Here is a 17,062-nt window from a genome sequence, read left to right as displayed (position 1 = left end):
TTTAATAATTGTCTCATCTCAGTTTTAGTGCCGTTGATGTACACATCCCTCTGCGAGCTCTTACAGGAAACGACTTCTCAAATATGCCACCAGTAAAAAGAGCGCAAAGACGGGATAATGAACGAGATACGGTTCTTTGACTCAGTCTCAAATCTTTGAGGTGTTTTCACGCACTGACAGTGAACACAGAATAGGCTTAGGATGATGATGAAATCAGAATGTACATACCATGTGTATGTCGAACATGAACGACATATTGTAACATGAATGACACGACACGCATGTCATATGTCACGATGTAAATGACAAGATGCTATCATGACGCCACGGTGGTCGTTCCATTGTATCCGTGTATGTCATATCGTGAATGACAGGACCTATTTACATGACAAACATATCAGACACGTCATGGCACGTTTAGCAGGATATTCATCATGTACGTCATGAAACGAATGACAAGATGACGTGATGCCACTGCTGCAGTTTGTTTAGCTCCGCTATCATAATATGGATGACGCGCATGCATAACCTAAAATAAGTGGCATCGTATACGACGAGCCACAACGGTGGTTGAGGTGCATCCAAACGCCGGTAAAACAACTAATGCGGGGCGGGCTCGTGTGACTAAGCGCGGCGTGGTTAAGCTTCGCCGTCGAAAAGTACAATGCGGCTTAGCAAGCTTTCCCCAGACTGCTTCTCAAAACATCGATTCTTTAAATGTGCGGGATCTGCCGCAATCTTTTTATTTAAAAAAAAAAGTACTTTGCTTGCGATCGCCACCTTCCCCGCCTTTCTGCACACACTTTGACGTATAATTTGCTAGCAAGTTTGAAAAAAAAAAAAGAAAACATCTTCATGGGTTTTTGTGTTTTCACCCTGCCACTTAGTGATCGTTTGATAAATGAAAAATGTACTTTGTAAAAATTGATGGCAGAGGTGCACAACCAAACGACAATTAAAGGTTGCATGGCCACAATTACTAAGCTGTGCGTTAGTGTGAGTTTTCGGGCACTTCAAGTTGGACCTGCTCAATGTTGTGCAAAATTTTAGCCTTAGCGCAAAACCTACACCTTTCCACAAACGACGAACTGGGCCCAGCTATCTCGATGCCAGACCGTGCTCTAGGACACAAAAAGAGGTCTTGGCTGAAGCGTTCTTGTACACAGAAGACCACAAAAACTTTACTGCAGGCAACTTAACTGTAACGTAAAATTTCTCTACGAGCTTGTCAACAATGAATGTAGCTCTATCACGTTTGTTATCATTCCTTGAATTATTGGAGAGCAGTGAATGCATGATAGTCAGCCGGGCACTCCGTTAACCGGATAAGCCTTTGGTTAACTTTCCATCCTTCTTCCTTTTTTCCTTTCACTTCCTTCAACAAACATTGATATGACCGCAGGTCACTCGGACGAGTAATGGTTCTGCGCGGTACTCTTGCCTTTCTGCTCAATGTAATTAGCGAAAACCTTAGGAAATTAGTGAGCGCCTTAGTTTGACTTTATGGTTCAGCGACACGCTTCCTGCGCGTATTAGAGTATGAGATACGACGAGGAAGTTCTCGCAAATGAGTCAACACAGGCAGCTGCAGTAACAGCGGGAATTGGACCAGACCACCCGGAAAATCTGTCATTACGGGGAGAAGATTTTAAACTTCCCACTCATTTACGAAGATGAGATGTTCGACAAAATAAAGAATCCAGGCGTCCAAATATAGCAACTGAAGGAACGAAGCTACGTTAATGAAGAAGACGGTTTCAGATTTCAGCAGTGAGTGGTTCGGAACAGGAGTTTACGCCAATAATGTAAAGATTCTTACGTTGATGATGCTTGAGGGCCTTGATTTTGCTGGTAATGAAAAGCAAATATTCCATCTTCCAACAGATATTGTCTTTTGAAAAACAAATCTCTCAGAAGCGTGTTGACGATGCTTCTCGAACATGTCCTTTCCTTTACTAAAGCGTAGTTTACTTCCGCAACCCACGGAGATAATCGCAAATTCTGTGTCTAATCAAAATTGGTTGCAGTGTTTAAGGAGTAACTTGTTATTACGTGCAAGCACTCTATGTTGTTGGAAACGTGAAATGTTTTTCTTCAAGCCAGTGGACTAATCATAAAATTAAAACCAGCTAGTCGTGACATCGAAAACAGATTCCGAGGATGTGGATATTTAATCTGGGTGGCGAATCTTTATACCGAATGAACGTGTAACAGAAAAGTGTAAAAGTGAGGCACTTTTTGTAGTGCCTTGTGCTTTTGTTTTTTAAGGCGAAAGCCTTAGATGTCTCATCAAACGCGAACATTGACCGGCGTTCCGCGTCGGCGGCGATAACACGAGTGATGCAAAAAAAGTGACAGCATATCCACGAAGTGAATGATGACGAGTGGGCGAAGCTCCGGGGGATCATTAACCGTGAATCTCGGCGTACATTGCCTACTCGATCATGCAAAGACGTGACAACACTTGTGTACAGGATATACAAAGTTGTTTATTAATCACACTGCGTGTATGGTGTTTAGATGTGGGCGGCGTTTTCCTTTCATTATGACCGCCTTATGGTTGGTGAAATATGTATAAAGCCAAAGGTTTTTGTATGGGATCCAACCTGAAGGTTGAGAAGACGAGGTCAATGCAAGTCGTTCTGATCGAGCCTGATGGAAGTGCGGAGCTGGGCAGCCTTCTTTGTTTCTCTTCCGTTTTCTCTTTCTTTCCTCCTCTCTTTTTCTCTTTTCGTTTTTCTCTTTATTTATCTTTATTTTTATTTTTGTTCCTATTTTTACTTCTTTCTCTCTATTTCTCGCTTGCCTCCTCTTTTTAAATTTTTATGTGTGGTTTTATATGTGGCTATGATCATCATCAAGCGCTCGAAGAACAAGAGGAAGAAGACTTCTCTTTGGCGCGAGCGCGAGAGCGAGCGCTTCCAGTACTAGCGTGGCTACAACGGACAACGGACAAGCCTCGACCCTAAGGAGCTTCGCCCCTAAAAAATCATCACGTGATGGCGTCACCACATGACAAACCGCCAGAATGTGTGACGTCATCAGGACGTCACTATGACGTCACTGACGTCATATGATGTCTTCATCACACAACATCATCGCTTGGTTAAACGTGGGCCGATCACGGAAGCAGTGCAAAACCACGTTAGGTTCGGTAAGCTTTCGGTTGATGGCGGGGCAGGGCCAATACATCGGCTGAGAAGAAAAATATTACACCATATCCCGCTAAAGGGGACCATGAGGCGATGCGAAGCCGGAGCACTTGCACGATCGCGTTCCGCTGGCGTTCGTTGGGCATGCTACCGACCTCGCGTCGTGGAACGCGAAGAGGAACACTACGCGCGTCGTGTCTTCCCTCTAGCCTGGCCGTTAATTCTCACAGGGCGAGCGGGGAACGCGGTCGAAGGGCGCGCGAGAAGGGGGTAGCGTAGGAGAGGAGAGAAAGGGGGAGGGGACGTGCATGCGCTGGCGCTCATCGCGGCGTTGCGCAAGAGAGAATTTCGGCATGTCGAGCCCCCATTTCAGAGGAGTCAACCGAAGCAAGCGCTGGATAACGCGTGCAGCGCTCTACCCGCTTTATATTCACACTTGAAGGAGAGGAGACTAGAGGAGGAGAGTAGCGCATGCGCCGCGAGAGGAGAAGCGAGAACGCAGGAGAAGCGCAAGCAGGTGCTGGGAGAGAAGTGGAGAGAGTAACGCGCAGCTGTTGGAGAGAGGGAATGAGGAGAGTTGCGCATGCGTAGTGTGAGTGCAGACGCCAAGGCCGACGCCGCGGGACATACACCCGAGCAAGAGATGCTTCGCATCTAAAAGATGGCTTTTGCCTTCGAGTCGTCTTAGATGAATGCATACGGGACCCTGTGAAATTTAAGTGGTAGCCTTGTTGCCACGTCAGCAACGCTGTGTATTATTTGATTCGTAATCGAATTTCTCAAGACTTGAGCGGCGCGGTATGGTGTGAGCATACGCGTGCGCGCAGGTGGGGCGTGGAGGCGCCCCTTCTGATTATCTATGCGGGGCGCCAAGGCTTCCCCATACATTTACATAGTCGGACCTGTCCCGCCGTTGTTCAAACTGAAGAGTTAGGGGCACGCAGGTCTTTGGCGATAATGGCGGCCGAGCGCGAGGACCCCTGATATCGCATTCCGAGCACTGTTTACTTGCAACCTTTATATCCTGAAAGCCGAGGTCTGGGATCGGCCGTTGTGACAGGTACGTCATCTCTTCATATTCGTTTATGCGTCTATTGCAAAGCTTGTTTTCTCTCAGACTCTGCCATTGGTAGAGGGGCGGGGAAGGGCTTTAGACGCTGTGTTCAAACTTGGCTCCCTCTAATGGAGAACCCATCGTACGCCAACAAGTGTGCGTGTTTGTTTTTAAACAAAAGATGTGACGGCAAGGTCACACGCATGGTTGAAAAATCACAGCATATCCACGGTGTGAATGATGATGAGTGGGCGAAGCTGCGGAGGCTCATCGGTAAACCGTGAATCTTCCGTGAATTCTGCCCAGTACATCATCACCGACGTGAGATCGGGCGCGTTTATACTAAAGGTTCGATGAGTTATGACGACTTGCAGCTCACTTTAATTTTACATGTACGCTGTGAATTTTCATTGTTTAGAAAACCATTGCTTTAGAAAACATCTGGCGTCTTTCGTTAAGCAGCTGGCGTTTTTTCGTTTTGCTTTAGAAACATCTGGCGTTCCTTCGTTTTGCTTTTACAAAACGTATGGCGTCTTTCGTTGGTTTATTTCATCAATCAACGGCGTTTTGAACAAAATTTTTATTGTTTAATCACGCACAGGAGAAATTTCACCAGGCACTACCTAGGAGGTAAACAATGGCTGCTAATGGGAATGAGAGACAGAAGAATTCGGCTTTTAGCTAACACTTACACTTCTACTAACGTTTCCTACTGGAACATGCCAATGGCTGCTAATGGGGAATGAGAGACAGAAGAATTCGGCTTTTAGTTAACGCGCACGCTGCGAATTTTTTATTGTTCAACAACGCACAGGAAAAATCTCCCACCGGCACCACCTTGGAGGTCAAAGCGTAAGACTGGTTACGCACTACGACTACTACTACGACTACGAGGGACGAACGGGTGCCGCCTTAAGGAGCTTCGCCCCTAACATCTGAAACAAGCACGCTGCTCAGCGCTCGGACCGCAGCATTGATATGCTCATGTTGTGGGTCGCCGCTACTGTGGTGTCCGAGGCGACGAAGGAAAGCGATTCACGCGTCTCTGACTGGGATTTCGCTCTCTTCTTTGTATACAAAAAATTCAACCAGCTTCGCTTCGCGGGCACCGATTTAAACAGCAAAGCTGGTGGCGTTCCCTTTGTCAGGCTAACGCATTTCTATGTTTTGCAAGTCTTGCAGATATGTTGTATCACTTCTCTTTATTAAACACTGTCTGTGAAGCTCTGAGGTAGTAGTAGAGCCACAAATTTTTATAAACACAAAGTAGACGGGTGGCGCGGGGCAGCCTCAGCGTCTGCACTGGATTCTTAATAAAGTTGTACTTTCTGTCTCACGTGACGGTGGTTTGACTGTGGCAACGCGCTCGCCATTTGTTGCGCTAACTGTTGCCTTCTCACTTTTCAGTGGAAGTTGTGTGTGGTGGGATCACCCAATTTCTGTGGCACATACCCGTTTGTTGGGCTAACCGTTGCTTTCATTTTTTAGCGGACCAGTGGCGAGTAGTGGGATTTACCCAATGTCTGTGACGCATGCCCGTTTATGATGCCCAGAAGCGTTACCACGGATCCCGGACATAAAAGTCTCGACCAAGGACAGCAACGCTGTTAATAAGAATAAACGCGCAAACTGTTGTAACCGTTTGTTGTTGGCGAATAGTCACTTAGTAAACAGTGTAAAATTAATATTCAAAAATAAAAGATATATCACATAATTCAGTGTGCAAGAGCTTTTCTCCAAAAGTACTCGCTGTATCAAAGTCCGCGAATCTCTGAGGCCGTGAGGTAGGAGAAACACACCCACGATACTACGTGAGTCAGTAAAAGCCATCGAAAAAGAGAACTTTTGCGTTCTCTATTAATTGAACGCAATGTTCAACACAAGATCAGCTCAGCCTTCTGGTTGCAAAAGTTGACCAAAATGAAACCACGACTATTCACTTTGTTATTTTCGCGTGACAATTCTCCGTTAAAAAAAAGAGCTTTACGCTGGCGTTACTCCCGTAGGTTGTAATTTTTTTATTTTTGACAACCGCCTATATCAACTTGCCCAGAACTCATTATGATATAAAATAAAGCTAATATTGTAGGACAACGTGTATTTCAAAGTCGCAAATAAATTTGGAAGTTTCAATGGTGTGGCTACGACTTCACAGAGGTCTCTACGCGTTTTATTATTTTGTCACATTGACTACTTGTTTATAAAGCTTGCAACTGAATACACGGCTCATTACCTTCAAAACTATTGTCACAGAAGGGGTTCCTCGCCACCGTGAGTCTTCTGCAAAAAAAAAATAGTTTCCCACCTAGATAGGCGTTTGTCTTTAAGGAAGACCGGTCAGCCTTGCTGTATTTTCACACTAGAGACGCCTCAGTGAGTAATACCAGCCATGCGACAAATTTACTCAAAGTGACAAGCTTACTCAGCCATGACACGACTCGTTAAGCGATCGTTAATTTTCATCCTGTCATTTGTCTCTAAAAATTTCAGAACAACTTTCAAATGCCCCCACAGAAGCATATTCAAAACTTACGTGAAACACGAGAGGCACAAGAAAATTACGGTGATTTATGGGAAACAAAATGACCATTGGATAATGAGGCACTCTGACTTCATATTTCGTTAATTTTGACAATCTCGAGTTTTTTTAGCTTGCTACCAATGAGAGTTACGCAAGCTTTTTTTGTTTTGCTTGTTTTTTAATACATATGCCGCCTTCATTCAAGTGCTCCGCTCAAGAAGTGGCACCCGTAGCTATGCATGCAACAGCGCGACGCCAGAACTGCTTATCTACCGCCGTGTGCGAACAACCAACACAGTGCACGGAATTCCCGCACAGTAGTCAGCAACCAGAAGCCGCCAGCTGGAAACTCTCAAATAACCATCCCGTAAGTACACAGGCGCCTGTACCGTCATACTAAAGCTTCAAATTGTTATCTCCGCGCTGTGTTTAGGGCGCGCTTAGCGTTCAACCTGCAATTACGAACGAACGCTGTGCTCTCCCGGACCACAGAAATCGAGAGCCGAGGCAGGACATCATTTACGTGTCCCGTTAAATCACTGCATTCAGTTGAAACACTATATCCGAGCTTTCAATAGCGAGGCAGCAGACCTTTAAAAAAGGACCATTTTCGAACCACTCGACGTCGGACCGCTTTGGCCGAGTGGGTAGATCGAATGCGCGCAGGTACTTTCAGGGCATTGAAAGGCAAACTATTTCGGATGAAAGGAAATCGATGCTGCGCCCGGGAGGAAAGGAGAATCTTTTGTTGGGATGAGACACAGGTGCTCTCGAAAACGCAGGGTTATGCCATAGCCGTCTCACTTTTCCGATAGGTGCAAAAGTTTCACTCGAGGATGTTTTTTGGGAGCTCGTTTGTTTTGGCTGCCGTACACTCTAAAAAAAAAGGGAGTCTGTACTGACTACCTTTGGGTGGTAATCAGCTCGCTACACATATGATGACCTTTTGGGGTGTCACTTGACTCTCTTCAAGTCAAATGTTCCACGACTCCCTGCCAACAGCAATAAGGTGTATGTGTTACTCCCAATGGAAGAGTCCACACGACTACCTAAGGGTGTCACACGACTACCTAAGGGTGTCACACGACTACCTAAGGGTGTCTACGTAAGGGTGTCGCACGACTACCTAGGGGTGTCGCACGACTACCTAGGGGTGTTGCACGACTACCTAGGGGTGTCGCACGACTACCTAGGGGTGTCGCACGACTACCTAGGGGTGTCTCGAAAGTACTTCTTGGTAGTCAGGGAGACCCCTTTGCAATGACAGCACTGACCCCCATTCGGGTAGTTCTCGGAACACCCTTGTGAAAAAGGTGGTGGTGTATGCGACTCCCTTGGTTGGAGTTGATGCAACTACTACACGGTAGTCATTAGGACACTTTTCACTATCTGACGTGACCCCTGTAAGGGTAGTCATTTGACTATCACAGAAAGTTAGCGGTGGTATGCACGACTCTCGTGCAGAGTTGGTGCGTATTAACTGCAAACATGACTGAATAGCGCAATAAAAGTGTTCTCCATAAATTTTCACGGCTCACATAAAATAAAGTCATATCCTTAATGCAGGGTCATCAGCTGTTTGATACTGTCTTTTTTGGAAATCAGCGACACAAAGTAAAATGACTGTTTCATTTCAGGGACCTGTGTGCAAGAAATGTGCATTTTTCCCTACTTTTCTCCCAGCTAAATATACATGACAGAGCAACACAGTAGCAACCTCCAAAAACAGAACACATTCGTATCAGTGTGAATATGTAACCACAAGGGAAAGTTTCACTAATATGTATTATAGTCAGATCCAGCAGTGAAGTGGACCAGGCTTAAAAAGAAGACAGCAGTCTGTTTTGCTGAATTGGAATCAATGGACAACCTTGTACACTTGCTATAGTTGCAATATCCGGTATGCATTTTGTGTCATACTGGTGCAATTAAAGAATGTTAATTTCTTTGCCATTACAAAAATACGCCCCAGTGAATATGCCATCGAAGGTATGCACATACGAGCAGACCTATGAATAGTTTTTTTTAATTTTCATGTTGAATTATGAATTCATAATTTCAGTAAGGCAAAGCTGACATAGAATACTAGTGCCATTTGAAAGAACATTTGTATTAAAAATAGAAAGTTGTTCTTGCCCAGAATTCTTGTGCAGATCAAAGAGCATCACAAAATGCTCCAGTAATGCAACTTGTTGGAAGTCCTTTCATCCAATTTGACAAAAAGACTTGTCTCACCACTCAACGCCTTTAGCACCACCTCCACGTCTGTGTCCAATTATGTTTGCTGCTGTACATATCTGAAAGCACAAACAACATTTAGGAAAATGTAAAGCTTTTATTACACAAAGAATGTACCTATATCACAGTGGCTTCCAGTGAGAATTATATTGCAACATTAAATAACTCCTGACTAGCTCTCACTCAACAGCGATCACAACACATTATTAAACAACTTCTGACTAGCTCTTACCAGACAGCTATAACAACACATTAATAAATAACTTCTGCGTAGCCCTGCTAGACAGCTATGACTAGTACTTAAAGGTATTGTGCTTTAACACTCAAACTTCAATCAGTCACACCTGATTGCCCTGAACTTGCGTTTGACCTACTTGCTTTCGATTGCGCTTTCAGTGCAGTCAGCACTTTTATGCCTCTGGTGGTCAATTTAGAGCTGTTTATGCCCATCATGTGTTCTAGCAGGCACAGCGTATTCTTCGCGGATGCGACATATTCAATGTTGTACGCCCAGTACATCGCAAAAAGTAACGACAGTCCTGACGTAAAATCAAGGACGTCTACACAGACATTCTCGCACTTCACGCACATGGCCTCAGAAGATACGGGGTTTTCGCCAGTGTAGAGCAGTGTCGGATGTGTGAATCCCTTCCCTGGTGTCTGCAAAACAAAGATACGCATGATAAGTCCTTACTTGAGAGAATTTTTTGGGGAACATGGAGGCTTGCAATGAGAAGTCACTGAACAAGGAATGTGTGACAATGGGACATGTACATTTGCTGCCCTGACCAAGACAAGTGCTTCTGACATGTTGGCTCAAGCAACATTCCTTGTTTGACGTGTCATCATTGGTTCTTGGTACTCAAGAACAACTGCATTTCAGACAATATTTCAAAAGAAGTGTAGTGTTTTAGTTGAGGGTTGTACAAACAAAAATTTAAGCAGTGCAAAAAGATTAAAAGTACTACTGCTTCTGCTTAAACAACACGTGAACGGTTCTCTATATATTCCAAGTGCAGAAAAGTTCTTCAGATTTACTTTAAACCCAGTGAGCACCAATGCTATTTTGGTAAGAAAAATGACTGTGCACTGTAACTATATTATCAGAAGTTGCTTTTGCAAAAGATCTGGATTGTACCCGTACAAGCTCACCAAAAATGCTTATGCTGCTTTTGTCTTGAAACCAACACTGAACAATTGCAACACAAATTTTCCAGATGAATACGATAAGCACTTCCCTCTTATGTTCGACCTCTATTGTCATTTTGATGATGCCTGTTATGGTAGCAAGCATAAATTTTTTCCCTACTGTTTTCATTCAAATCCCAAAAGGAAAGGTTGCATGAGTTGGGTTAGTGAATAAAATAGCACCAATAAATAGTTGTAGCCACAAGGTAGGCCAACATACCGTGGTGTTGGCCGTACCACGAGTTGGGGGCGCAGTTGACATTTACGCAACAAAGTGTGATCACAGTACGCACTAACTGGTAGCCACAGAAAGAACTACTACGGCTGAAACTGTCAACAAAGAAATTGGGCTCTTTGAGGACTCATAATAATTGTTTGGTTTTACGTTCCCAAATCACGATATGATTATGAGGGATGCTGTAGTGGAGGGCTCTGGAAATTTTGACGACCACCTGGGGTTCTTTTGCACCTAAATCTAAGTACACGGGCCTGGAGCATTTCGTTTCCATCGAAATGCGGCCACCGCAGCCGGGATTCCATCCCGCAATCTTCAGGTCAGCAGTTGAGCACCATAACCACTAGAACGCTGTAGCTGGTTGCTCTATGAAGACCCAGTCAGGAATTCACTGCAACTGTGTTTTAACCCCTAGCAAATTTAAACTGTGTCCTACTCTGTCCAAAGATACTTTACAACTTGTGAACAATTACAGAACTGTGAAACACCACCACTGCTGCTCCCCAAGTCCCACAATATCCTCAGATACATCCCTTTCATCTGCCACAGTGCTAGGCAGCAAATATGCACTTCACGCCACCACCAGGGCTGCCCACGCACAAAAAACGGCCTGAATTAGCATCCTGACCATTCAAGAGAACAAACAGCACTTGTACAACTGGAAATACCCACATGAACACTTTACGCCTGGCTCTGAGGTATTTCCGCAGTCCCCATCCTGTCATGTTAAACTGCTAAAAAAGCTGCTATGTTAAAAAAAGCTCACATATTTTGTGACGTGATGCTCCCAACATATAAGATCATCCCTGTTGTTCACACAACTTCATTAGCCCTCAGGGTTCAGAGACACTGTACATGCAACACGCCTCAGATCCTATGACTGTTCCATTACCCCGAAGCCTTGATACATCGTGACAATGCTACTGCCGCTGGAGGTGACGCTATGTGCACATAGCATGGTCTCTTGGTCACAGATGCACAACAAAGAGAACAAGTGACCTAGCCCGGACTGTCAGCTAAACTGGCCGAAGCTGCAAATGATATTGCAAATATATCTCGTAAATAGCCTCCAATGTAATCGCCCCGTCATTCGCATCACATCATTGCACTAAAAACATTCAAATGGTTCAAAAACTTGCAGGAACCACATAGGAATTAAGGCACGTCCACTTACAGCTAAACTGTCATAGTTTACCTTTGTGCTATCCTAGCTCCTAATATTTTGCCACATTTGTACATAATTTTATTACTTCAAGTTTATGATACTTGATCACACAAAATGTTCCATATTCTTACCATTTCTGTGAATATTTCACCTCCTCGCTCGTTGACGAGAAATGGAAGGACCATGATGGCACCCACTCCTTTGGCATCTGGAGAGAAAAACCACAGCAGTGAAAGGTGTGCTGCTGCTGACCAATTCTGCTGCCTGTAATTATTTAGCAATATCGCTAGTGCAACAACATTGCCAGCAGTACAGTTTAAAAGGCTCACGCAATCCAAGAGCAATCCACTTCAAGAATTCCTGAGGCATAATTCAGCACTACAACAGCGGTGAACAGGAAATGCATAAAGCAGCTTCAAAATGAAGGATATTCATAATTTATAAATATTCAAGGCTTGCTCTTTCACTATTCGATGAGTGGTCTGCTTCTGAAGAAAGTTGGAGCCCTTAACCTATGAGGGAAATGGGGGTAACCGAAGCTTTTGAGTGCGTGCCTGACACACTACTTTTCTTTCTTTTTTTTACGCGGTGCAATGCTTCCTTCCAACTGTTTCCTTCCTCCATGCCGGGAATCAAACCTTCATCCACGTGTTTAGCAGCGCAACACTTCAGCTGCTAAAGGTAACAACAACAATCATGCGTTCATATACAGGCAATTATGACATGTGGCAACGTGAAATGAGGAGGATTGCTGCCACTGTAGCATGCGCAATGCACATGAACACTAGCCTTACATCATACTAGTCTAACTTAAAATGGCCCAAAACTATCAGCACGGTATGGACCAGAACATTCCATCACCTATCCAATTATATTGTGAACAGTGTTAATGCTTTGAAAAGTATGTGGCCCACATATTTGAAAGGATTCAAACTCCAGTCTTTGAAATGCTTCTTTTGATCCTGGTTGGAATAAATCAAAGTAAATAACTCATGTGCTTTGCCTCTAACGACAGTGAAGAGCGTGAACTTACAGTTTCTTGCAATCCTGTTGTCCACTGACATGTCTGCCTGCAGAGAGCAAAGGGTAGTCTGTGCTGCGTGCTTTTGTGCCGCTGCATTGAGGATGTGCTCACTGAATTCTCTCAGTGCACGCAGTAATGCTTCATCAGGTGATACACCAGTCAGGCGACGACATTCATTCAAGATCTGTAAAAAGTGCAACCTTTGGATAGGTCTACCAGCTTAAAGGGCAGGCCAGTACCCATTTTAACAAGATTAGCATAACTCATTAATAGTTGTTTTAAGTAAAGTGTTATCACTTATGGTAAGGATCTTTCCTGCTTCTCACATTTCATGTAAAATTAACATGGTGTTTACTGTAATAGTTGCTGTGCATCAACCACTTTTGACAGCATAAGATAGATTAATGAGGGAAAAAAATCAATTACCCTTGGCAAAGAAAATTAAGTAATAAGGTTGAAAAAAAAAACAGAATGCAGCAGCAACAAGGTTTGTTCTCGGTTGGTACTCGAGCACAGACAGCTGCAAGAACATGAAAAATGAATCGGGATAAAAATTCTAACTCTCAATGAAAACAACTACGACTGAAACTCTTCTATGAAATATTTAATGGAAAAACCAGCATTTGAAAGGAAATATACTGACACAGGTCTCATTATATGTCTCATCACGTACTGATGATTGTTTATATTTTTAGAATACCGTACCAGATTTAATACGTATGTTAACTCATGTTTTGTTCATTTCATTTGAGAATGGAATCGCCTATCAAGTCAGCAATGATGCTATGCAAATAAAGATATGTTTTTCTGATTGAGATATGAGATATGTTTTTCTCATTGAGATATGAGAATGAGATATGTTTTTCTCAGACTGTAACCCCCTGGCTATAGCACCTTCAGGCTAAGCAATGTAATCGCTGGATAAAGAATAAAGAATGAAGAACCAGTAGCTCCTCACTGGAAGATTCTCAGAAGTGTGAAACCATAATTGTTAATTACTTATGAGGCCTATATTCTGCTCTTTGAAAGAAAGGCCCGTACTGTCCTTTCTTTTCACACTGTGGTATAGTCACTGCAGCTAGCATGTAGCTGCCTACTCTTTCTCTACATAGCAAAGTTACTTGCTCTGAGGAGTGTACTGCCCTGCTTTATTTTCACACTGACTGTTAAACAGCTGGAAGTGTTCTATATGCTTCCTTAAGTACACCAAGTAAAACCTTTGTGGGACCTTTGTGGACATCAGCTTGCCGTTAATTACACTGTCATGCTGTTCTATACACACAGCTTTCCTTGACGACCAAGCCAGAGGATGCTTATGCATTAAAAGTATCCCTGTTATCTGTTCTTGTTTCCTTTATTGTTCACACTGTTTTACCTTGCTGCAGCAGAATGAGTTCGGCAATATTGAACAGTGTATTACTCCTTTCACAAAGACAACCTTACGTGCAATTTGAGCAAGCGTACTTATGTGCACCAAGTGTCACTTCGGTGGTACGCTGCCACATAAGAAAGAGAAGTGTACTTTGGAAATTATGGCAACTGTGGTGGGTAAGTCAACAGGACAGCGTACACTTGTTGGCCTAGCCAATATTTTCTTAAGCAATATTGTGTCATTATTGTAAACTTAGTCTAGAATAAGCTTTAGGTAAAATATGACAGACGTAGCTATGTTTGCAAACTGCCTGAGAGTGAGAATAATAAGCATCTTGTAGCGTCAGCTACACTGGCCGACCTCGAGCAGTTTCGCGTGCACGTCCGAGAGCTGTGATGCGCAAGCGCGAGAAGTGACCAATGCGCCGGGCGTTGGGCCATAGAGATGGCAGCGTGTTACTACACTGACCACCGAGCCGTCTTTGTGGCAATAGAGAAATGGCGTTGAGCAAAAAATAAATATACATGTGTGACATAATGCGTACACCATGTGTGTATCAATGAAGCAGCAGTAAGCATGATAATCAAGCTAATCCTAGACAACCAGGAGAGAGAGCTAAGGATAATCAGCTGAACCTTAGCTCACGCTACGTATATCCTGGCATAGCCGAGCTAAGCCACTACAATTTTTTTGTAGTATAGAAACAATATTCTTATAACCAATACGATAGCTTAAAGATACTACTGACTCAGCTTTTTATATTACTTAATTTATTTTTTAGCCACTGCTAGAGAGGCTACACACTTCCACATAGGGAAGTCGGCTTGCCGAACATTCGCTGGCGAGTCCGTTCTGCAGCAAGCATCTCTAAGCATTCCTATGTGACAGTGTGCAAAATACACTAGCGGCAAAGTGTACTTGCTCCAGGTTGCTCGTGTGACAGGGTTATTTGCTGAATGACCGATTTCAAAAACAGCAGACGGTCAATTTTCACATTTGATGAGGCAGCTAAGGCTTTCACCTTAGTAAATAGTTGTCAGCAAATCTGAAGCTCTTGCTACATCCTCTGCATGAGCAGTAAAAGCTGCACGCCAATAAATTACCCATTGGCATTTTGGAGGAGTTTACTGTAAATAGTGAACACCTTACTACAAAAGATAATGCCATAAAGCTATATTTTCAGAATAGCATAAATTCACAGGAATTATGACTATTAGCTTTTACTTCTTGTCTTCGAAAACGAAGACAGTGATATTTGCTTTTAACAATTGTAATTTTCATATTTACTTTTACTTAAGGGCTACAGAATACATCACAAATTGGGCACAGCAGGACAGTTTAGAAAAGATAATAATTATATCTGGGGTTTTACATCCCAAAGCCACAATATGGTTATGAGAGATGCCGTAGTGGAGGGCTTTGGGAAATTTTGACCCCTGGTGTTCTTTACCATGCACTGACATCGCACAGTACACAGGCCTCTAGCATATCGACCCGAAGGTCGAACGTGCAAACTTTGGGTCAGCAGCCAAGCACCGTAACCACTGGTTCCACCGAGGTGGACGGTTTAGATAAAATGACAGATCTAAAGTACACATAGGGTAGACATGAAAGCCATCAATAGTGCTGTACTAATGCAGTGATCATGTAACCCAGACACCTCTGTAACACCCCTTGGGTCTTGATTGTACTGAAGTAAACAAATAATGTACTAGTACAATTCGTTGTTGGGCTAGCTGGTGCATTGGGCAGTTAGCACATTTTTGGTTGGATATATTTCCTGGATGTAAACAAATAGTTGAGGATGGTCACAAATTGTAACCAAACAAGGATGTAGCCTATGCTAGGAAGTTCCTTAATTACCTTACATCTTTGTATTTATCAATGCCCTTTATTGTGCAATGTATTATAGTAAAGCATCTTCAGACAGATAGCCTAAAGGTATGGCACAGATTTGAATATGTTTTACAGCATGAAACATACATTTTGTCAAGTCATTGCTTAGTTCAGTGTTGATCAAGATTATTAAGGAGCTTCTTGCCAGTTATGATTATGCAGGAAAACCAATTCTCAATGGTGCAGAAGTTTTATTTATTTATTTATTTATTTATTTATTATTTATTTTATTTATTGTACCCTCAGGGCCCGAAGGCAGAGGGGAGTGGGGATACATAAAGAATACAGAAAACAGCAAATCATACAGGACAAAAAGAAGTAAAAGTACAAAGTGGCTGGCGAAAACTCACAACAAGACAAAAAAAAAAGGAAAAATAGCAGTGGGAATAGACGAGAACAATTTTGATAATAAGAGAAAAAAATTATACAAAGAGCACAAGCATAAATATATTCACAAGATAGCAATTGTTTTACGGAACATATTAATATCTGCTATGCCAGCAATGTCATGGGGCAGGGCATTCCAACTGACACAAGTTCTGGGTACGAATGAGTCATGAAAACATTTAGTGTGACAAGATGGAATCCCAACTTTATTGCGGTGATCAATGCGAGCTGGTATGTACGAGGGCCTTGCGAGTAATTTGTTATAATAATAAAAACTATTACAGAATGAACAATTAGGGTCGCTCACCTCCTTCTCGAGGGTTAGGGCTGGATAGAGGCCCACGACGTCAGTCAGGCTCATGCCGTCCAGCTCAATACTTTTTCTTCTCGCAGCAGTCGTTCTCAACATTGAGTCTTCGACTTTTTCATATCAGGGGTTTGCTTCTTCAGCTCCTTTTTCATGAAGTCAGTTGCTTCAGTGACGAAGGCAGCGTCCATTTCGAATGTAGGCTTCACAATAGTCCTGAAAACTCAATGTAAAATATAATTAAAAGAACTCTGGAAAAAATTCAGAGAAACTAACATTGCACAAATCATTGCTTGTATTTTTGCACAATACAGCAACATAGGCTGATATGGTGGGGCGAAGAGTCAAATGGGCAGACTGCACAAAGTTCTGGTATTTCCTTTCTAGCACCAGGCGATGAGTGAATACTGATGTGTAACAATTATTGGTTTGTGGAACATCGTCTTATTTGGATAGAATGGCGGGCTTATTTTGGAGGTAGCAAAATACTGAACTACACTTTAGTGGTGAGAATCAGGTCAAG

At 43.1% G+C, this 17,062-nt stretch overlaps 1 protein-coding gene across 1 annotated transcript; it reads right to left on the bottom strand.

Moving 5' to 3' along the window:
• Nucleotides 1–9,090: 9,090 nt before the first annotated feature.
• LOC119392801 (uncharacterized) lies at nucleotides 9,091–16,652 on the bottom strand. Its single transcript, XM_037659752.2, has 4 exons — nucleotides 16,540–16,652; nucleotides 12,587–12,761; nucleotides 11,685–11,761; nucleotides 9,091–9,625 (listed from the first exon to the last, which is right to left on the bottom strand). Exons 1-4 carry the CDS (start codon nucleotides 16,639–16,641, stop codon nucleotides 9,296–9,298), a joined length of 684 nt encoding a protein of 227 aa, XP_037515680.1. The 5' UTR covers nucleotides 16,642–16,652; the 3' UTR covers nucleotides 9,091–9,295.
• Between the last annotated feature and the right edge of the window lie 410 nt (nucleotides 16,653–17,062).

Source organism: Rhipicephalus sanguineus, chromosome 5 (assembly GCF_013339695.2).
Source record: "Rhipicephalus sanguineus isolate Rsan-2018 chromosome 5, BIME_Rsan_1.4, whole genome shotgun sequence".
NCBI lineage: Eukaryota > Metazoa > Arthropoda > Arachnida > Ixodida > Ixodidae > Rhipicephalus > Rhipicephalus sanguineus.
This window is presented reverse-complemented; position numbering and strand designations above follow the sequence as displayed.

Excerpts from the sequence above, each read along its gene's own strand:
- LOC119392801 (XM_037659752.2), bottom strand. The coding sequence starts at position 16,641 with ATGTTGAGAACGACTGCTGCGAGAAGAAAAAGTATTGAGCTGGACGGC. Across the intron at positions 11,762-12,586 it reads CAACAGGATTGCAAGAAACT|ATGCCAAAGGAGTGGGTGCC; the intron begins GTAAGTTCACGC and ends TTTTCTCTCCAG. Across the intron at positions 9,626-11,684 it reads GTGAAATATTCACAGAAATG|ACACCAGGGAAGGGATTCAC; the intron begins GTAAGAATATGG and ends TTTGTTTTGCAG.